The 22,179-nt window shown below is 40.6% G+C and overlaps 2 protein-coding genes across 2 annotated transcripts in view; one reads left to right on the forward strand and one right to left on the reverse strand.

Moving 5' to 3' along the window:
- The first annotated feature begins 2,927 nt into the window (after positions 1-2,927).
- Positions 2,928-9,443, forward strand: LOC139480144 (Rieske domain-containing protein-like). The gene is made up of 5 exons (XM_071263177.1): positions 2,928-2,983; positions 5,032-5,161; positions 5,876-5,910; positions 7,264-7,344; positions 8,553-9,443. Exons 1-5 carry the CDS (start codon positions 2,963-2,965, stop codon positions 8,733-8,735), a joined length of 450 nt encoding a protein of 149 aa, XP_071119278.1. The 5' UTR covers positions 2,928-2,962; the 3' UTR covers positions 8,736-9,443.
- A 2,900-nt stretch (positions 9,444-12,343) lies between these two features.
- LOC139478881 (CDK5 and ABL1 enzyme substrate 1-like) overlaps positions 12,344-22,179 on the reverse strand; it is a 28,693-nt gene continuing 18,857 nt past the window's right edge. Inside the window, exons 12-13 of the mRNA XM_071261555.1 lie at positions 20,734-20,838; positions 12,344-20,099 (exon numbers count right to left, since the gene is read on the reverse strand). Of these exons, the coding sequence (XP_071117656.1) occupies positions 19,959-20,099; positions 20,734-20,838 (246 nt within the window). The 3' untranslated portion in view covers positions 12,344-19,958. The remainder of the gene's footprint in view (positions 20,100-20,733; positions 20,839-22,179) is intronic.

Genomic DNA, 22,179 nt, shown 5'->3' on the forward strand with positions numbered 1-22,179 from the left:
GATTCTGAAATGGAGGGTCCCTGGCTGTTACCCAACGTCCCTACTGATCCCACAGATGATCGATTGGATTCAGATCAGGGCTTCAGAGAAGGCCAAGGCAGAGTCTCAATGGCGTACGCGTTGTTCTGGAGATGGTTAGTCACAGCTCGTGCTCGGCGGGGTCGGGCATTGTCGTCCAAGAAGACAGACGTGTGGCAAGTGCATGGTTATCAAAATGAGGCCAGCAATATGGCATCTTGGTACCTTTGTCTATTTAATGTTCCCTGAATTGTGTTTACAACGCCCCCATACCATCACTGAACTGTCACCGTCACATGCCACTGTTTCCTGGATGTTGCGCTTACGATAACGTGATCCTCCTTGCCTCCAGACACGGGTCCTACCATCAGTGAGTGAGTTTGGTTTTACGCTTTTAGCAATATTCCAGCAATATCACGGCGGGGGACACCAGAAATGGGCTTCACAAATTGTACCCATGTCGGGAATCGAACCCGGGTCTTCGGCGTGACGAGCGAACGCTTTAACCACTAGGCTACCCGACCGCCCCCTACCATCAGTATGGTGCAAGAAAAACCGACTCTCGTTAGACCAATGAATCCTCCTCGATGACCTCAAGTTCCAGTGTGCTCGAGTCTGACACCGTGAGTGTTAATGTGAGAGGGATGGACGTCTTATTGGTCTTCTGGCTCTTAATCCTGCTGCATTCAGTCGACTCCTGGTGATGCTGAGGGACACCCTGTTGTGGGTATGCCAGTGATGAACAGTGCAAGTTGAAATATTAATGGGAAGCGTGTTGCCCGGCGTACAAGGACCCTGTCCGTTCTAGTACTGGCCTTCCGTGGACGTTCTGATCTGGACAAGTCACTCACATGTCCAGTCATTGTGCGTTTTCTGATGAGTCGACTGATTACAGATTAATGGTCAACGATGGCAATAGCCCGACATGACATGTCGGTTTGGTCCATCCAGTGATTTGCCATCTTGGATTTTCTTGGATAGTACGCTTATTTCAGTTACGACCGTTCCAAAGAAAGACTTTCAAATTGCTAGAACTTCCATTCAAAACCAAAAGCAGTAAAGACGCATGAACTTTCTGTCATCTAACATGAATTTCTTTTAGAGACCCCTTAGGTCTGCATCCGGCTCGCATCAACGCACCCATCAGGTTTGGCAGTTAAGGTAGCTACCTTCCTACAGGCAGATAGAGTGTCAACACAAAGTGCACTATTTGAAAATCTCTACATTGAAAATTAACTCTCAATTACACTTTACATTTGTGGGGCGATACCTAAGACGAGGTAATTTTGTTTATCACTTTTGTGAGATATACCACACGCTAACGTAATTTCGATTGCATCAATTCAGTCTTACCATTTACAAGTACACGTGTCAACTGTTGTTCTATAAGAACACACCAAACATCCGTAGCCTTTAAATGTCTGAAAATACCGTTAATCATCATATAAATTATACTAGCTGGGCTTCTGGTACCTCAAAGCCACTTTGGGAACGCCTCAGTTTATCCGCAGAGCTACATGTGCGTAGAAATTGCTGTGCAGTGTTGCCTTTCTTAGTAGTGACAGGATCTGTTGATCGTATGTTCACATCCCAGAATCGTCCTGAATATGATTCTTTCTTTGTCGGCACCATCGTCGTGCTTGTGGGTTTCACAAAAATGGTGTACCGTGAAGGTCTTCAGCAACCCATGCTTGCCGTAAAAGGCGACTAACGGGATTGGTTGACGCATGTCATCGCATCCCAGTTGCGTAGATCGATACTCAATTACTGGATTGTCTGGTCCAGACTCAATTATTTTATAGCAGGGATATTGCTGAGTACAGCGTTAAACAAAAACAAACAAACAAATATTGAGAAATTAGGGACCCGTTTGACAATCAGTCTTATGTTACAACAACGCCTGCGTTAAAGAACGTACTACAGTCGCAGGCTCAAGATCGTTTTGTGGAACGGGATTCAGGCCATTAATTGAAGATCCGACTCATATAGGAGCCCGGTTTTAGGAATAAAAGGCATGTCCTTTTTCCTTTCGTATCTGTGACAAAAATGGGATTCAGTTTATTGTATTCAAATGTGAAGGGAGGTAATCACCACCTGTAGCTTACACAGCCCCGAGCGGAGACTCACCTCTTGTTTCAGAATCGTATCTTCAGAACCGTTCTTTTATAGAGCCAAAAGGATAGGTTCAAAATGTAACTAGTACAAATGTGGAATACGTCGATTTTGCCAATCATTCCCAAGGGCATCTTGGTCTGAATTTCAATAAATGACAACATAGGAACAATTTATAAGCTTGGTCGTTGTTTTTGTCTCGTGATAATGATAGTATTGGGTGGGGTATTTCGGTTGTTCGGTTGTTCATAGAGGCTCAACGTTTTAAAATGTAACCTCAGACCAGAAATCTGTTTCCAGAAAAAGGCAGTCTCAATGTATGTAGTTATGTATCCATATTGTTCTGCCTGTTATCAAAAAACGACATTGAGATAAAAAAAATAGTACATGAAACTTCTTACAGTGGCATTCTAGAGGCTGTGGTATTGATTAAGTAGACATGGATAAGAGAAAGATGAAATCTAAAACCAAACGTTGTTCAGTGTTCTTATTGTACAGGCTCTTTAAGCGATTTTTGTATTTTAAAAAGAGTACTTATGTTAATTTGTTTACAAAAACGTCAGAAAATGACTTCACACATGTGGAGAATCGAACCCAGGCATTCGGCGTAACTGGCTTTCATCAGTAAGGATAAGAATTTATGGATGAACAACTTCTTTATTACAATTAAGAGCGACGTTTCGGTGTGGGTTCTAACACCGTTATCAAGCAAATACTCCAACTTCTAAATGCCTATCAAAGAAATGGCTTTAATCACCCTACCTTCATAGAATTAGAGTTACTTCCCTTTACGAACTCTTCACAAGCACCTGTCACTCTAAGTAAACAAACCATGTCTGCTGGAGAAGTTGGGGTGAGTTTTGTCTGTCAACAGTTGATACGGTCATTGCATTCATCATTTGCTTGGCTCCTATCTTTCAGTTAAAGTATGATAAGCTCTATGTCGTGGAGACATTGCTGAGGGAATGCCATTCAAAACGGACCAGCGCCAAAACCGACCAACCCAGCTGAGTCGATTTGGCCAATCCATTTTTATAATCAAAATTAAGGAACCACTGTGTTTTTTTGTGAGACCCAAACGGACATATGTTAACAAATCAAACGTAGTCATACACAAAGTATTTAGCAAAATTATTTAACAAAATTGGCCTTCATTCATATGTAAGGGACCCGTCCTTCATAATAGGGGGTGGATGGGTTAGTGGGAATCGATGGAGGGTCTCAAGAGGAGGTCAATAAAAATAATACACATGTATTGGAAAGGTCATAAAAAAATGCACATTTTATAAAAAAGAAAAAGATCAAGTGGTTTTGAAGAGTCATCCAAAAATATGACAAGCATTAGGGGAAGGTAATTATTGTATATAGCTAGGCCTGGGACGGCGTAACTCGGGTTGGTTGGGTCCTTAGTAGGACCCGGGTACCCACTGGACTACCTGTGACTAGGCCTGGGACGGTGTAACTCGGGTACTCGTGTCGGGTGGGTCCTGAGTAGGACCCGGGTACCCACTGGACTACCTGTGACTAGGCCTGGGACGGAGTAACTCGGGTACTCGGGTCGGGTGGGTCCAGAGTAGGACCCGGGTACCCACTGGACTACCTGTGACTAGGCCTGGGACGGTGTAACTCGGGTACTCGGGTCGGATGGCTCCTGAGTCGGACCCGGGTACCCACTGGACTACCTGTGACTAGGCCTGGGACGGTGTAACTCGGGTCGGGTGGGTCCTGAGTAGGACGTGTGTACCCACTGGACTACCTGTGACTAGGCCTGGGACAGTGTAACTCGGGTCGGATGGGTCCAGAGTAGGACCCGGGTACCCACTGGACTACCTGTGACTAGGCCTGGGGCGGTGTAACTCGGGTACTCGGGTACTCGGGTCGGATGGGTCCTGAGTAGGACCCGGGTACCCACTGGACTACCTGTGACTAGGCCTGGGGCGGTGTAACTCGGGTACTCGGGTACTCGGGTCGGATGGGTCCTGAGTAGGACCCGGGTACCCACTGGACTACCTGTGACTAGGCCTGGGGCGGTGTAACTCGGGTACTCGGGTACTCGGGTCGGATGGGTCCTGAGTAGGACCCGGGTACCCACTGGACTACCTGTGACTAGGCCTGGGGCGGTGTAACTCGGGTACTCGGGTCGGATGGGTCCTGAGTAGGACCTGGGTACCCACAGGACTACCTGTGACTAGGGCTGGGACGGTGTAACTCGGGTACTCGGGTCGGGTCGGTATCACCAGTGCTATCCAGATCTGTGGTCATGTGATATATTTTTTTTAAAATCAGTGGAGCTCAGTGGTAACACTACAAGTCGCAAATATTGGGTATATTTGGATATACAAATTCTGTGGAATCTGTGCCGACCCTAAAACTACATAATGTCTGTCCATCAGAGGGTGACAATATTGAAGGGTCTAGTGGTCTTGCGATGTACAGTTGGAGCCCTATATCTCGAGATCTGTTATCGTGAATGTACCGATATCTTAGGTCTATTCTCCAGTCCGGACCCCCTCACTTATCTCAAAGTCAAGATAAAACATAGCATTCTCTCAAACCTTAGACTCGGTCTCAACTATGATTTTACTATAGAATTATGTAGGGTTATCTCTAAGTTGACATTTGCCACCTAAACACCTTAGATAAGTGGAAGTAAGCATTTCACAGTGTGGTGAGCAATTCTCATAGATACAGGCTGTGGAATCCGGTAAGAAGTCAGAAACACTTAGTTTCATCCATTGACATTTAGTGGAAACAAACATCAGTCCCTGACCTATTTCGTAAAAAATATAATTCAGATACCAAGATCACTTGCAACTGACCACCCGATCCTGTTAGGTCTTCTTACAACAAGCATAGGTTGCTGAAGACCCATTCTAACTCAGTCCATTTTCATTTTAACAGGAGGAGGTGTTTGTGTGCAATGAAGCGGATCTCGTAGGATCTGACAGAAAACGGGTGACGGTGTGTGGCAGAGATGTGTTTGTAATAAAAGTGAGAGGGCAGTTCTTTGCCATGGACAGTTTTTGTTATCGTACGTATACACATTTCAAACAAGATACTGTATTTTGAAAAGCTGTCACTACTCACTTAAATGAGAATATCATAAAATATTGATGAGGTGATTGTTGCATTTGTATACAATGGTTCGTGTGTGCGTGAATTCATGCGTGCTTGTACTAATCTAGATTTGCCGTTATTTTGTGGAAGCCCACTGATACACAGTATGCTGACTCAACATCGACCAGTCCTTGTTATAGCCCCTTATTATATGACATAATATAATAGGAGGGGACCAGTTAGAACTGGTCTTCAGCAACCCATGCTTGTCGTAAGAGACGACTAACGGGACCGGGTGGTCAGAGCTTCTGACTTGGTTGATGAAAGTCATCGTATATCCCAATTGTGTAAATCGATGCTCATGATATCAATGACTGGATTGTCTGGTCCAGATTCGATTATTTACAGACCGCCATCATTTAGCTGGAATATTGCTGAGTGTCTTTAGACAACAAACAAACAAACAAAAAAACACTTATAAAGGTTGAGTGCCTTAATGATGACATTTGTTGGTACCCTGGTTTGAACTGGGCTGGTCTACTCAGAGTCACAGGGCACAGACACAGACAGACAGACACGTCGTTATTTAATTGCAATAGTCTTGACTGTGACGTTAAACCCCATCCATTTCACCTCACCTGGCATGAAGAACAATCTTACCACCATGCACTGTTTCATTCTACTGTAGATGCAGGGGGCCCACTACACTCAGGACAGATTGAGGTAGGAACAGTTTCTCTTTAGCCTGCTTGCCAGGGATGTTTACAGTGGGACTTATTATCTTAGATGTCTTAGATAACAAAACTGACATTTTCAGTACCTAAAATCAAAACATCAGTTTGCATTGATGAATAACATTGACATTCTCTCTCAGTGTTTGTTTGCATAAAAAGACTAAACATTGATATTATATATTACATTATTATCCCTCCTATTTCACTATCATACAGAACGGATAACAATATTTTTATTGTCCCCAGGCAATGTTCATACAGATATGGAAGACTAAATTTCAATGTCTTTTCAAGGCTGCTAGCTTTCATTTTCAAGACTTTTGTAGTTGAGTTATTAGCCTTACTTTGTCAATATTTTATTAAATCCAGCATTCTAATTTTAATTTGTTAGATCTACAAAGCAGTATAGCCATCAAACATTTCCAACAAGATTTATTTTTCATCTTGAATTCTTTAGGGTCTTTGGCACACAAATCTATCACTTTGATAAATCTCACTTGAACATCATTGGCAGATTTATTTATATGCTTTAATACTTTGATTACATGTATACCAGTATGTCATTTTGTACAAAGTCAAGGCTTTCTTTTTCGGGTTGACATTAAAAATCAAGGCTTTTCAAGAGGGAACTTAAAATTCACAGCTTTTTCAAGCCTGTACGAAACCTTCCATGTACCAACAAAGAAATTCACTCTTGTTCCCTTCTTTCTGTACTAGATGAATTGTATTGTATTGTATTGTATTGTATTGTATTGTAATCCAAACACTCATTCATGCAGATGCCTGGAGAGTCAGTTTGATAATATAGAAATTAATCTGATTATTGCCTCTTTATATAAAAGTTTAGATATTTTAAAATATTTTAATTAATATATTGTTGCCTGAGGTCTTTTTCTTTCTTAATGAAATGCATCCACAGTCTTTTTTAATTTTTCCAAATAAAAAGTGTACTTTAAGACATTGACATGTGAAACATGCTATAGTAATATGAAATTAATATGATCTGTAGATTTGAGGAGGAAGAGTTTTTATGTGCAGTGCCAATGGATGAACAGGTGGATGATATAAGCTCACACAGGGCGGTCGGGTAGCCTAATGGTTGAAGCGTTCGCTCGTCACACCAAAGACCCGGGTTCGATTCCTGACATGGGTACAATGTGTGAAGCCCATTTCTGGTGTCCCCCGCCATGAAATTGCTGCAATATTGCTAAAAGCGGTGTAAAACCATACTCACTTACTATAAGCTCAAGCAGAGATGTCAAGGTGAGAAAGAATTTCAGGTAATGCATAAGTTGATGAAGTGTTAAGACTCTTTGTTTCAAGGAGTTTGCTTTTCTTCCAGGACATTGGTGAGTGGACCTGTGTACGATGTCCCTGGCACAACTATATGATCTGTGTGGCCAATGGCGAGGGAATATATCAGGTGGGTCATCACCTCTCAAGGCTTACAACTTTCCACAATACCCCAAATCGCCCCAAACAGTGTTCGAAATAAGTGTCTAGATCTAGTTTAGTTTGTTTGTTGTTTAACGCCGAACTCAGCAATATTCCAGCTATATGACAGCGGTCTGTAAATAATCGAGTCTGGACCAGACAATCCAGTGATTGACATCATGAACATCGATCCACGCAATTGGAATCGATTACATGCATCAACCAAGTCAGCGAGCCTAACCACCCGATCCCGTTAGTCGCCTTTTACATCAAGCATGGGTTGCTGAAGACCTATTCTACCCCGGAATCTGATCTAGATCTAGACCCGAGACAGATAGATCTTGTATTGGGCCCATAGGGTCCTTTTGGCCTGCAGTAAATTTACGTGTCGATTTATTTGTCACAATAAGATGGCAGCTTGGCATTATTTTTTATTTCATACACTGGTCCAAAACCCCGCAGCTTGGTTTACTTTCCAGCATAGTTTGTTGTTAAGGAGATTTTAGAAAATTCTTATTTTGTTTTCACATTCTTGTATTATATTATATTCTGTTGAGGATAAAGCACATGCAACTGGACAATTGTTACAAGTAATGTACAAAACTGGCGAGTATCATGTGATTATTTGTGACGAATGTCCAGTTATGTGTACATTTTCCGACTTAAATTATAGCATCAAGGTAATATATACTACTTCTAGATTTATGATAGTTAGAAAGTCTGAAAGTTAGAATAATCAATACATGACAATATATACAACACAGTGCCGCAAGTGTTGTGCGATTTGATCATTGTTCTTAGTGCACATGCTTACAATTAATACATGAGCTTAAACTTTGCATTGAAGTCAGTAAACTGTGTATTCCATAATCTACAGTTGGAACTATGGGATAACCTCATAGCTGAATTATAAACTAACATATGACATTTAACTCATGGTTCATTCACTTGTGCTGAAAATTAAAAAGCCTCGACTTGATTTGATGATCAGAAATTTCACCTGACGCAAACTTCTAAGGAAGTGTTCTCAGATCGTCACACAGAGAGGTATCGTATTGGAGTATAAAAGATCTGATTTTATCTGATCTGAATGGTGCAAACTATCCAATCAGCATGAAGCACAAACAGTAATTCTCAGTGGGATATACCCAAAATAATTTCAACTGTAGGGTAAAATGTTCTTCTTTCTGTTGACAGTCCATAGATCCATTCAACATGAACAAGCCTCCGGAAATGAAGTCGAAGGGCGTGAAGCAAAGGACACATGTTGTGATACAAAGGGATGGCAAGCTGTTTGTGAAGCTGTCTAGTATAGACCATTCTGTGGAATCGGACCACTACAACTGTACAGAGTACAGGGAGAAGTACAGTCTGAGGTGACACTTTGACTGTAAGGAGAAGATAGGCATTTACATACATGTGTATCTCTGAAATGTAGAGAACTGCACAGGGGTGCTTCGTCATAAGGTCTTTTGGAGAGGAATGTTTTCAGTTCACTTGTGACGTTGATTGTGTTACGGAGATGAACTGGAAGCGTGTTCAGCATCTCAGCACCAGCAGTGGAAGAAGATGTCACCATAGGTTGCTGTATGTTTGTTTGTTTGTTTGTTGTATAACACCGCACTCAGCAATATTCCAGCTATATGACAGCAGTCTGTAAATAATCGAGTCTGGACCAGACAATCCAGTGATTGATATCATGAGCATCTTTCAATGTTATTGGGATACGATGACATGCATGAAACAAGTCAGTGAGTCTGACCACCCGATTCCGTTAGTCGCCTCTTACGACAAGCATAGTCGCCTTTTACGTCAAGCGTGGGTTGCTGCAGACCTATTCTACCCCGGATCTTCATGGGTCAGCTGTATGTGTGGCTATTACAGAACATAGTGCACGTAGATCATCCTGTAGGCTGGTACAGTACCACACAGAGTTTCTAATTGTCTGGTGAAAGAAACTGGGCCACACATGTGCCCCATAGACAGTGGTGAAAGATTACTCTGCCGTTACATCCTACATACACCATGATTTTTTCAACAAGTTTAGCTGAGTGATGTTAAACCCTACATATGAACTCAAGAAGGAACCATGTGGAGCAGGGTTGGAACTGACAGGAGTCACAAGCAGCCCTAACAGGACATCCTGAAATATTCTACGCGAGTATTCCTTATTTAAAAATATAATATACTAAAATGAGTATTTCAACACTTTTATTTTTTTCTGTTAAAAGCATATCACAGATGATTGTACAGTCACGTTTGCTATGTACAACACAATGCCCTATACAGAAGCCTCTCACCAGCCTCGGCCTCCCAATTCAATGGTATTATACCAGCAACGACATGCAAGACAAGTTCATATAAGTAGGACATACATGTATCACGGTTAGTCAACTCAGCCCATTACAAAAAGTCATATAACGAACCAAGGAAAATGTTTTTATGTTCTTTCAAATCAGAGAAAGTTTATGAGAACTACCAAGCTGGTTAAAGCAAAATCTTGGTAATTCACCAACTAACGATGCAATGTCTTGAAAGCAACACCAATTATGTTTGAAATATTAATGTGATTGATGGAAGTGATGTAGACATAAAATGTACAGCTGTCTACAATTTGCATGTTTTGAATTGTAGAAATATTAAGTAAATTCTGGATACAACAACTTCGTCTGTAGTAAAATAAACATTTATGTTGGTCCAAGATATCACTCCTGGCTTTCTTGTATCAACAAACCCACACACTGACTCTTGTCCTGATACTCCCGACGTGTGCGAAATAGCCCGCTGCCCACCAGCCTGTCACTAGCAAAAATTCAGTTGGACTAAAGATTCTGAAATGTCCCTTGCCACTGGTTGGTTTTTGGGTACCTCTTAGTTGATCAAGATAAAAAGGTTTCTGAAGATCATTACAAGCATTAAAACTAAAAAATCAAATTAATATCAGCAAAGAATGAATGTTGCGAGGTTGCAAGATAAGTTACCCTTCTTCATAATATCTAACTTTATTGATACCTTCGCAGAATCAAATTTCTGGAAAACAAATTTGTAATGAAACTTAAAACTGGCCAGAACATTAAGCTGGTAGTAACATTTTGAGACTAATTCACACACTGCTCAGCACACATTGGCATAGCATCATCACACCTCTTGGACACATGACACACGTGACACACCTCTCACGACATTTCTCGCACAAATTTGACATCCCACACATGACACGTCTCATGGGAATACAGGACCATGTAACCACACTTTCTGATTAAATGTTTACAGATTACAATAACAAAAAGGTAAAACAACTGAAATTTTCAAAAATCAATTAAATTTCAGGGATAGAAATGAGGACTGTCCAAAACTAGCTTCCTCATCTCCAGATGTACCAGGAAATTTGCATAACAAATTTCTTTAGGGTATTAAGTATTTTTCTACATGCTATATCCATTCAGCATTTTAGGCTTGATTTTCCATGTTAATGTCCATCCCTGATATTCAATTATAATTTCAGTTGGCATTGTGTAGCTGATTCTTATCTTGAATACAACAGACCAGAATGCCGGACATGTACGATGCTTTGAAAAATAGCTAAAATATTTATCATTTGTTTATATATTCTTGGATATGATATGGTTTTAATCAACAGACATCTTGTAAATGATATTTCAATATCAGATGATTTCAGTAATAATCACTGTAAAACATTGAAATCAACAAAACACCTGTATCGTGACGAAACAAGCAATGGTGTAATGGCTGACAATCAATCACAACAACAACAGAACCATGTATTGTCGTCACACAGTGACGAGACATTTGCGATGGCCATTTTAAAGTCTGTTTGCTGCAAAATCACACTGATGAAATACAAAATATACTCACCGCCAAAAGAAACTAAACCATAGGAACATAGAGAGAAGTATGTACGTTTAGAAAAAATGTTTCAAATGTGTACCACTTAATGATGAACTAACAATCAGTCAAGTGTTACCACAGCGTGTCTTTATTCTTATATGCTGCAGGTGATTTCCAAATTTTACACGCTAATCCTGCTCAGGACAAATGGTGCATCTTCAGTCATGGATCTATGACGTCTCATGTGATGTGTTCATGACTGTCGGTTCACTAAACATACCAGTATGTTCATTTGTGCTTCAAATCAATCTAATATCTCTTGAATATGAGTAATTCTTCATACATTAACCAACATGTATGGTATGTGCATTTCTTTTGTTGGTGAGTATATGTATATCCGAAAGCAACAATTTGTCTTAAATGGCATGAAGGTTTCTTATTTGTCCATACCTATTCATCACCATAATTTCAGACATGGTCATGAAGGGTAGAAAAAGTTGTTTAAGAAGCTCTCATGTAATTGTTGGTATTTTAATGCCTGTTGTTACAAGGGGGTCTGCACTGTAAACAGAACAGCCCTACATTCGCCAGTGTTAGGCCAACCTACTACTTTTTTGTCATAAAATGATGTCAAAAGAAAAGCCTATATCAGAAGCATATGTTTCTGTATAAGTTATTAAACAGAATATACAAGAAGAATCTGTAAACTATTCTCAAATCAATGTTAGTGATGTTCTTGATATTGCTATACAGCTAATTTCAAATGCAAATAATAAAATAAACAGAACAAGCTCAATATATCATTACAATATGGTACATGATGAAATTCACAGATGATTTGATAACCTTGGTAATTCACATCGGACGGGTTGCATTGACAAAGTTGAGACCGAAATTAAAGGTTCATATCGTAAATGAGATGGATTGGATCACGCAGCTGTCGGTCAAATTATTATTTTGTTGACAGTGACAATGAAAATAATTCAGAATACAAGTTTTGAGCCTATCCCTGTGTTCTGTGATGCCCTTCAGCTGTTATGTTTATTGCACAGACCCCCTTGTAACAACATGCTTAAAACACCAACAATTAATGATAGTTTGTTAAACAATTTTTTCTCTACTTCATGACAATGTCTGAAATTATGGTGATGAGTTGGTACAGACAAACAGACTTTCATGCCATTTGAGACATTGTTGCTTTTGGATTTATATTTATTTTGCATTTCATCAGTACGATTTTGCAGCAAACGGCTTATAACCATCAATTAAATGTCAGATTGTAATTTCCTCCATTGAATAAAAAAGACAATCATATCATGCACAGAAATGTCACATTTTCACCAGTCTTGTAAAATTTAGATCTTTTACTCCGATACAATACACCTCCGCGTAAACATCTGAGCATACCTCCATAGGAGATCGCATCAGATGAACCCTGAGCAACCTTTGACTGATCTGTTAGGGCTCTTCATCCAATCAGATGTCGGCTTCCAAAAACAATTTGGCTTCATTTCCTTACTACCGTCAGTGCATAAATGGATCTTAGCCTAAGGCAACCCCCACAAAAATACCCCTTTCGGGTGTAGATGCCATGATACTCAGAAACAATCGGATATATAGAAAAATATCCAGAACAATATATTACCATAACAAAAATTTATTTGTATTCAGAACTTCCCAATCATACTCGTTTTCGAAATACAGAATTCAGATATGTTTGAATGCTTCTCTCACTCATACCAAGAATTATGAAGCCTCAGTGCTGATTAGCTGATGGGAAAGTTACCTGATGCGAAGTGTCTTCATGCGGATAGGATGCGTATCGGAGAAAAGATCTGAAAATGAGACTGGATTTTCCCTTGCCCTTGGGCACAGTAGTACAATGCTATATATGAGGGCTATGAGATAGTGCCAATCTTGACTATGTACATGACATATTCATACAGTATGATGATTAATCAAGAAAGGTATGATACACAGTCTGAGTGAGCTACAGGGACATACAGTATATCTGTGTATTCGTAAACGCCTACAAACAGGTAGTTGTCTTGCTCACCGGACAAATACTCCGAATGGTTAAAAGGTAATGAAACATCACAAATACACACTTCTGTGTACTTGTTGGTCATCTTAATGGAGGTTAAACATGACATGAGTTTCCATGAAGTCCGAATCAAGTCACATGTTGATTCCGTCCTTCATACATTGTCAATACATGATGCACGTTGATGTATCCGAATACATCGCGTCTAATTTCACCGATACCCAGTCCCAACGTCACACATACAGAAGGGTTACAATCTATGATGATGATGTATATGTATTCATTAACCTGCAAGAACTTCTAAGGTCTCGCTCAAGGTCATTGGTAGGTTTGTGTGTTTCTCATCTCCTGTGGTCCTTATTAATTTAACCATCCCGATCATTCACTTTTGGAAAATGTTTAAAATTCTTGAGACAGTGGTATGTTTAATAAAATAATATTATTGTATCATTATACTTTCTGATGCCCCTAAAGTTGAGCCTGTCGGCCAACCTCACACCTTTCTATTACAGCAAATTTTCAGGGAAATGGCCGATCATTTACAGAATGTAGCTGAGCATGGAGATTAGAAAGTCACAAAATAATATTGATGGCAAATCAACACATACACTGTATTGAACCCAATAATGCCCTGGGCCCAGTTCAACAAAGCAACCTTAGAGCTACGACTGTCGGAAGTCTACAATAATGTGTGGGAGTTACGATCACCTCAGTGATACTGATACAACTGTTGTAAGTCTATGTTATGGTATGTGAGTTACGAGCAACTTCGCACTACGACTGTTGTAAGTCTATGCTAGGATCACCCTAGCACTAAGAGCGCTTTGTGGAATGAGGCCAGATACAGCATTTTGCAGGAGGGGCAATTTAACAGACCTACAAAAGTTCTTAGGATGATACAAACATGTTATCTTGTACCCACTGTCAAGTTCAACAAAACACAATACACTGTCATAATCTGTGTAAATTGTAATGCTAGTGAGAAGGAGGAGGACTCCCCTTTACAGGTATGAGAATTTTCGTTGCATCAAGGATCCTGGCACACCAAAGGGATGCAACTCTACACAGTGAATCCAGCCATGTCTGGCCTTGTTTTAGAAAATGTAATACACACCAAATAATATTCAAATTTGTTTTACATCCTACCAAGATTGTGAATGACACAATTGTAATGATGTCATGTCGTGTTTGACACCAATTATACAATGGCAGAACCCTGACGTCCTGACACTGGTGAAGTGGTCCATGATAATGCTCTACTATGTAGTGATCTACTGCTGCTTCTGGTTCCGCCAATACCTCGTGACCCAGAAATATTATGAGCGATTCATGTACAGAAAACTATTATTCAGGCTCAACATTTCACTGTAATATTCCATATCATTTGTTAAACATAAAGCAACCTTGACAGACAGACCCAAGGGAAGACAATACAAGATATTCTGCACACTGAGTCTACATGAGTTGTGTCCCTTAGAAGGGCATCTTCCCGAGGCAAGTGAGTTCGCTGACCGTAAAAGTCCAGTTTCCACCCTTGCCGTACTGGGATGGAATTTCTGGGCTTGATCAGAGCGCAACCAGTGGCTATTACGAGTGATGTCCCTTCTATGTCCCTCCTATTGACCAATCAGATTCTACTTCACATATCACTTGCATTTGCTTCAAACAAAATGGTGGTGCCCAGTCAGGACGATCTGATCGATAATCAAAATCTATATTGAAATAAAACAGATCTTACTTCGCAAAGTGCATCAAATCACGTGATCACACGCAGAGTTGAGGATACACATGCTTTGCAAATCCTGCAATCGACCATAATCTGCACAGCATTATACAAACTGAAGGTCGAATTCATTATGCAAAATAGGTCTATGCATAGACTCGATAGTCCAGCCAAAACATAACTCCATAAGTCTAGCCTAGTTTGGCAAGGGTGGAAACAGGACTTTTATAGTCAGTTAATTCCCTTGCCTCAGGAAGATGTTAGAAGGGATGTTTGGATGGTGTGCCATCCTCAAACGCCTGGCTCTGCCCCTGAGTTTATTTGGTCTCAGTCAAAAATGGAAAATTGTTTTCCTGATATAAGTGACAACACTGAGGTTGTTAGTCGAGTTGCGCGACTGTCTTGCCTGGTTTCACAAAGTGACTAGTGTTCAAGTGAGATCGCACGGTACAGAGTTATGGCCCCTGTGTCCACAGGAGGGAGGGGGAGGGCAAGAGGGGGGGGCATCTTTAGCCGAGTATTTGGAACAGCAGTATACATTATAACAAGACTCAATATCTTTTGTAGTCAGACATGGAAAAGTCACATCAGAAAAATTTGCAAACAAAATTAAATATTAAATGCAAAAAAATATTCAGTATGGTCAAGATGTGGTATGACAGTCATTAATACATACCTTTCAAAAACATTAATAACGCAGTATTCAAAATTAAAGGGGTCCTTATAGTTTGCTCCAATAATATTTGAATCTGAGAACCCCTTTAATCTTTACCACTAGGCCCATGGCAAAGACCCCGAGAATTGTGCGCTTAATTTTAAACACTGTTTTGCCATTCCATATTTCTATTTCGTTTAACATAGCAATATATCTAAAAATTCAACCAGCTCAAAATATCACAAAAAATACAAAATTCCATCTCGATATTCCAGAATACATAATTAAAGTCTAATGAGAAAGGATCTCTCCTCTCCCAAACATCATCCACTTGAGGACCCCCTTGCCCCTCCCCCAGGTCAGCTCCCTCCCTGTTGCCCTACAGTAACGTGAGATCACAAGGTGCAACAGCACAATCTAAGTATGACAACAATATATAACACTGTAAACGTAAATAGTAAGTAATCTCAGTAACAGAAATAAATATGGCAGGTACATTAAAACAACAATCTTGGCTTGATGCTGGAGGGAGAACATAAGGTGACGGCAACACTTTTAACTAAACTAAATAATACCAATTTCACTACCAACTAAATTCCAATCAAACTCTTCTATGTTCTAAGTGAATATGTTCAACTTGTGAAACTCTAGCTTACTACGTAAACTTTGTTGCACTTTGTCCTTCTTGGGACTTTTTCCGAGATTAAAACTTTTAACTAAACAAAATAAAACCAATTTCACCACCGATGATATTCCTATCAAACTCTTCTACATTCTAAATGAAAAAAACACAACTTGTGAAACTTTAGCTTACCATGTAAACTGTGTTTCACTTTGTTACCCTTGGGAGTTTTCCAAAACAAACAACAAACACAGTTGAATAAATTAACTAATACATGTAACAAGGTGCAGGGTGTCATCAATACTTGGGGTTTGTAAACACAGTATTTCTCCGTCACCCATGACATACAGCTGAAATGTGTCAGTCACTACCGGTACTTTTAACCAACAAATCAAGCCGCAGCGTGGTTCCAGGGCTCTGACCAATGAGGGCTCAGATTACTTCCCACAAATAGTATTATCATACCTCCATGTCAGAATGATGAGATCTGATTGGGCCACGTGATCTTGATAAAATACTATGTATCCCGCCCTGGAGGGAAATCAATTTCTCAGCAGGAGAATAAATCCCTTATAGTCTGCCATGAGGAACACAGTCTGCCAGTGGATTTCTGAGCATGCTGAGAGGCAGGATAAATCATTCACACCTCACTTCGAAGAAAAAAGCTTTTTCTGACTCAATGAAAGTCACATGACAAAGCACAAGCTAACCTCGGCTCAATCAAAAGCTGTTTTCTATCTATTTTGAATTTGTTTTAATTCCTTTACAATGTCATGTTAAGACATGTCGGTAAGATAACTTCATTGTAGCAGGATCACTAAGGGTACATGGGGTTTTATGCACTCCGCGTTAGGTTTTATACCATGAGCCAGAGGCTGCTACAACTTATAATATATACCATGCCGTCATCTACTCGCACAGTCTTCAACATGGGGTAAGGGTAAGATTCACATAACATACATGCCCAGGGTGGGGCTCAGTTGACTTTAGGAGCTCTACAAAACCTTGTGTGATGGACTTGAAACTTGACCGTCACTACACCATATAGCCTCTGTATGTACTCACGGGTGTTGGAGAAAAGAGGTTTATACAAACCTAGGAAGTACAGGACATGTCGGAAATATTTCAGAAAGCCAAAATCTGACTTGTCAACTATGCCAAAATGTAAATGAGGCCTAACTGACATATCTCTTGACAGTAGGCATTGAAATAAATCATCCATTAATGTAGCTAATATCAGTACATTCATCATCAAACAATATGCAGAAAGAACTGGCGTTTGAAACTTGTCACAGAGACCATTAATACATCAGCATACAATAAACTGCTGCAAGGGTTCAAGTCATAACAAGTCATAAAGCTAAAAAACAATTTGGTGTTTGGGCAGCATTATCATCAGCAACAACGCTCGAGTGACAGCGTCTCATCAATGCCAAGAAGGATGGCAGGGCAGCACATATTTTTACAGCAAAAATCAACACCATTAAAAAGACTCCTGTCTTTTTCCTCGCCAGAAATTCCCAGAGTACTACTTGTTTTATTTCTTCATGTAGTCTGTGCGTCTATTGTGTGACATTACACAGAGGATACAGAGCCTGGTATAGGGTGTGTTAAATGATACGTTCACCTTACGCAAAGTATGGCTATACTGTCCTCTCACTCCAAAACAAGGTACACATACTTTCAAGCTGAATCAGGGGACTAATGACTGGAGAACTTACACAGGATTATTCTAGGAATCCAAACTCGGGCCCTCTGACAAGGCTACCCTTGTACCTCCAGCAATGTTAGTTTGTTGTCTAATGCCACACTCAGCAATATTCCAGCTATACAATGGTGTTCTGTAAATAATCAAATCTGGACGAGACAATTCTGTGATTGATGTCATGAGCATTGATCCATGCAATTGGGATACGATCACAAGCATCAACCAAAAAGGCGAGTCTGACCACCTGATCCTGTTAGTCGCCTCTTACGAGCTTTTCTAACCCAGATCTTCACGGGACACCTCCAGCAATGAAGCACTGTCAGTAACACCGTAACAATGTTGGGTCAGTTTTCCGTATATCTCATGTGATACCCACACTAACAAGTTAATAATTGCAATCTTAAAATATCAGAAATGACGACTTGCTGTATTTCCATTGATATCCTTAATAATAACCTTGATGTTGATATGTATGCAAAGTTTGGTGGAGATATATTGACCTGTCTTGGAGATATAATCCAGAAACACAGTCTTACAGAAGTCTCTGACTTGTCCAGTTGTCTGTGACTGATCCAGTAGTCTCTGACTTGTCCAGTTGTCTGTGACTGATCCAGTAGTCTCTGACTTGTCCAGTAGTCTCTGACTGATCCAGTAATCTATGACTGATCCAGTAGTCTCTGACTTCATCCAGAAGTCCAAAGCCAGAGTCTTGTAAAATCATCTTTGGTCCAGTAGGTTCAGCAGGGTAGACACCATTGATCATAGACTAGTAGGCAAGTTTTGACTGCTTCTAATCGCAACTGCCCCACCTGCATCGTATGCTGGTGGGACAGACAGATACATAACATTTTGTAATTAGGAGCTGGTCATTTATTATAGGTGTGTGGGGTGGGTTTGAGAGACTTGAGGTGGGGGTGCGGGTGCGGGTGCGGGTGCGGGTGGGGGGTGGTCATGAAAAAAATTAGTTCTATTTTTTCCAAAAATTTTTTTTTTAAATTTGAACATTATCTAAATAATGACAAAAAATATGATGCAGAAAATTTGAAGCCATCTTAAGACCAATTTCACCGGCCCACCCACTGCTATCATAAATGACTAGTTCTTTAGCAACATGACCTCTATGTGAGGTGATGAGTAGCCGGGGTCACGGAGTCTGTGATCGATGTCAGACCCTTATTGCTGTGCCTGGCTCCACAGCAGGGCCTGGTCCAAGGTGACCACTCCGGACAATAGGATAGACACAGAGCGACACAACAGGGCTGGGCAAGGAGCTCAGGAAGTACTCTCGACTTTTTCAACAACATTTCATAGTTGCTGAAGCAGACATATGTACTTTCATGTAGCAATATTTGTCAGCATTTCCAGTAAAACTTTTCTAGGACACAAAATTAAGCATAGATGATTTCAATTGCTTAATCAGATACTGATATGTTATTGACATTAAATCAGTATTTAGCGTCCTGTGGATGTATTTGATTCCAAAGACAAAAGGGCAGATAACTCTATATACCTGGAAAATAATTTTGCACCACTAACCATATATATCGACATAAAGTAGCCATTTCATAAAATCCTATCCTGTATATATATTTGGACAAGACATACTTTTGTGTAGAAGTTACATACACATTGAAGTACAGAAACCAAAATCAATCATGTAACAACATGTTTTGTAACAACTATCTGACTAGTCATCTAGCTGTTTCCTCAGGTTCTTTGCATCATATACTATGACCAGTCCTTGCGTTCTTCCTAAGTTACATGGAGTGTTCTTGTTCTAGGCTTGAAGTCAAAATGATGTCAACATGATGTAGAAGGTTGTGATATATAAAACTAAAGAAGGAGTGGTGCTTAACTTTTTTCCAAGTGTATATAACTTGGAAAAGAACTGAGTTTTGTGTTTTGACAACACAAATTCATTGTTGGAGGCTGTCCATTGAGTTTTTGCCAGCCCCCCTTCCCTGTGTGTCTATTTGTTTAAGGGTGGTCACCGAGGCCAGTGTCATGAGCGGTACAGCAGACGCTGGTAGTGCGGGTACACCTCGCTGTCTGGGATGTGCAGTGAGAACTCCAGGGCAACCAGACATGCAAACTCAAACGCCATCAGCTCCTTGCGATGCAGTCGAAAGTCATCTTCTATTTGCTGCAATGATATAATGTAGGTGAGTGAGAGAGCATCGTTTTACATCACTTTTAGCAGGATTCCAGCAATATCATGGCGGGGGACACCAGAAATGGGCTTCACATATTGTACCCATGTGGGAAATCGAACCCGGGTCTTAGGCGTGATGAGCTAACACTTTAACCACAGGCTACCCACAGCCCTGCAATTATATAAGCGTTATTATTCAGTGAGTGAGTGAGTTGGGTTCAACGCCGCCTTGAACAGGACTCCAGTTTTATCTAGGATATGTTCTGTGTTGGTTATAAAGTGTACCAGGTTATTCCAACTGTTAACAAGAAAACAGTGTTTTCACTATCCCCTGCCATGGGGCACATTAGAACTTAGATTGTTCATATAGCAGTGAATATAAACTACCGGTATTAAAAATGTGAGGTGAGGTGAAATTGGGTTTAACGTCGCGTCCAAGATTATTGCACTTATATAGCGATGACATGGATCAAGGGCCATAGCTGTGTTTGCTCAAAATCTAAAATCATTTAGCAAGGGAAGAAACTCTCAATAAAATTCTTCTGTGCTGGTTATAAAAAGTATACCATGTCGTTCCTATTGTTAAAAGTCTTACAGCTACTTACCTACAACTAACACAACTCACCTCAAAGAGTTTTGTGAGCTCAGCCCCTTTGACATCATTGAGTTTCGCTGACAGCACCAGACAAGCACCTGCACAAAGCTTCCGGTTCTGCTTGTTGATGACAGGCTGCAAACATGGGGTATATTGAGTTACAGACTGCAGACATGGGGTATATTGAGTAACAGGCTGCAAACATGGGGTATATTGAGTAACAGGCTGCAAACATGGGATATATTGAGTAACAGGCTGCAAACATGGGGTATATTGAGTAACAGGCTGCAAACATGGGATATACTGAGTAACAGGCTGCAGACATGGGATATATTGAGTAACAGGCTGCAGACATGGGGTATATTGAGTAACAGGCTGCAGACATGGGGTATATTGAGTTACAGACTGCAAACATGGGGTATATTGAGTAACAGGATGCAGACCTGGGGTATATTGAATAACAGGCTGCAGACATGGGGGTATATTGAGTAACAGGCTGCAGACATGGGGTATAGTGAGTAACAGGCTGCAGACATGGGATATATTGAGCAACAGGCTGTAGACATGGGGCATATTGAGTAACAGGCTGCAGACATGGGGTATATTGAGAAACAGACTGCAGACATGAGGCATATTGAGTAACAGGCTGCAGACATGGGGTATATTGAGTAACAGGCTGCAGACATGGGGTATATTGAGCAACAGGCTGCAGACATGGGGTATATTGAGTAACTGACTGCAGACATGGGGTATATTGAGTAACAGGCTGCAGACATGGGGTATATTGAGTAACAGGCTGCAGACACGGGGTATATTGAGTAACAGGCTGCAGACATGGGGTATATTGAGTAACAGGCTGCAGACATGGGGTATATTGAGTAACAGACTGCAGATATGGGGCATATTGAGTAACAGGCTGCAGACATGGGGTATATTGAGCAACAGGCTGTAGACATGGGGCATATTAAGTAACAGGCTGCAGACATGGGGTATATTGAGAAACAGACTGCTGACATGAGGCATATTGAGTAACAGGCTGCAGACACTGGGTATATTGAGTAACAGGCTGCAGACATGGGGTATATTGAGTAACAGACTGCAGACATGGGGCATATTGAGTACCATATATCGCTGTGTATAAGGCGAGTTTTTCGTACCTAAAATGAGGGGGCTAAGAAGGGGGGTCGTCTTATACACGGAGTCGAAGATCTCACATTTTTTTCCACTGGCAATGTCACCCGCGTCCGATAGCCAGCAAAAGCATTTGACAATAAAACTTCGCATTTCGTCCTAAATAACTGTTTCAATAACTATTTCCATACATAAACATGATTTGTATCTCTTTTCCTTGAATAAAGTTTAATAATTTCTGTAAATAAAGTTGAAATGACCCTCGCCTCGATGCAGATTGTCAAACCACCTGACACGGTAAAACAATCAACATCCGTGAGCAGAGAGCCGGAAGTACTGGTAAAT

Source organism: Haliotis cracherodii, unplaced genomic scaffold, assembly GCF_022045235.1.
Source record: "Haliotis cracherodii isolate W230 unplaced genomic scaffold, xgHalCrac1.p SCAF_4, whole genome shotgun sequence".
Lineage (NCBI taxonomy): Eukaryota > Metazoa > Mollusca > Gastropoda > Lepetellida > Haliotidae > Haliotis > Haliotis cracherodii.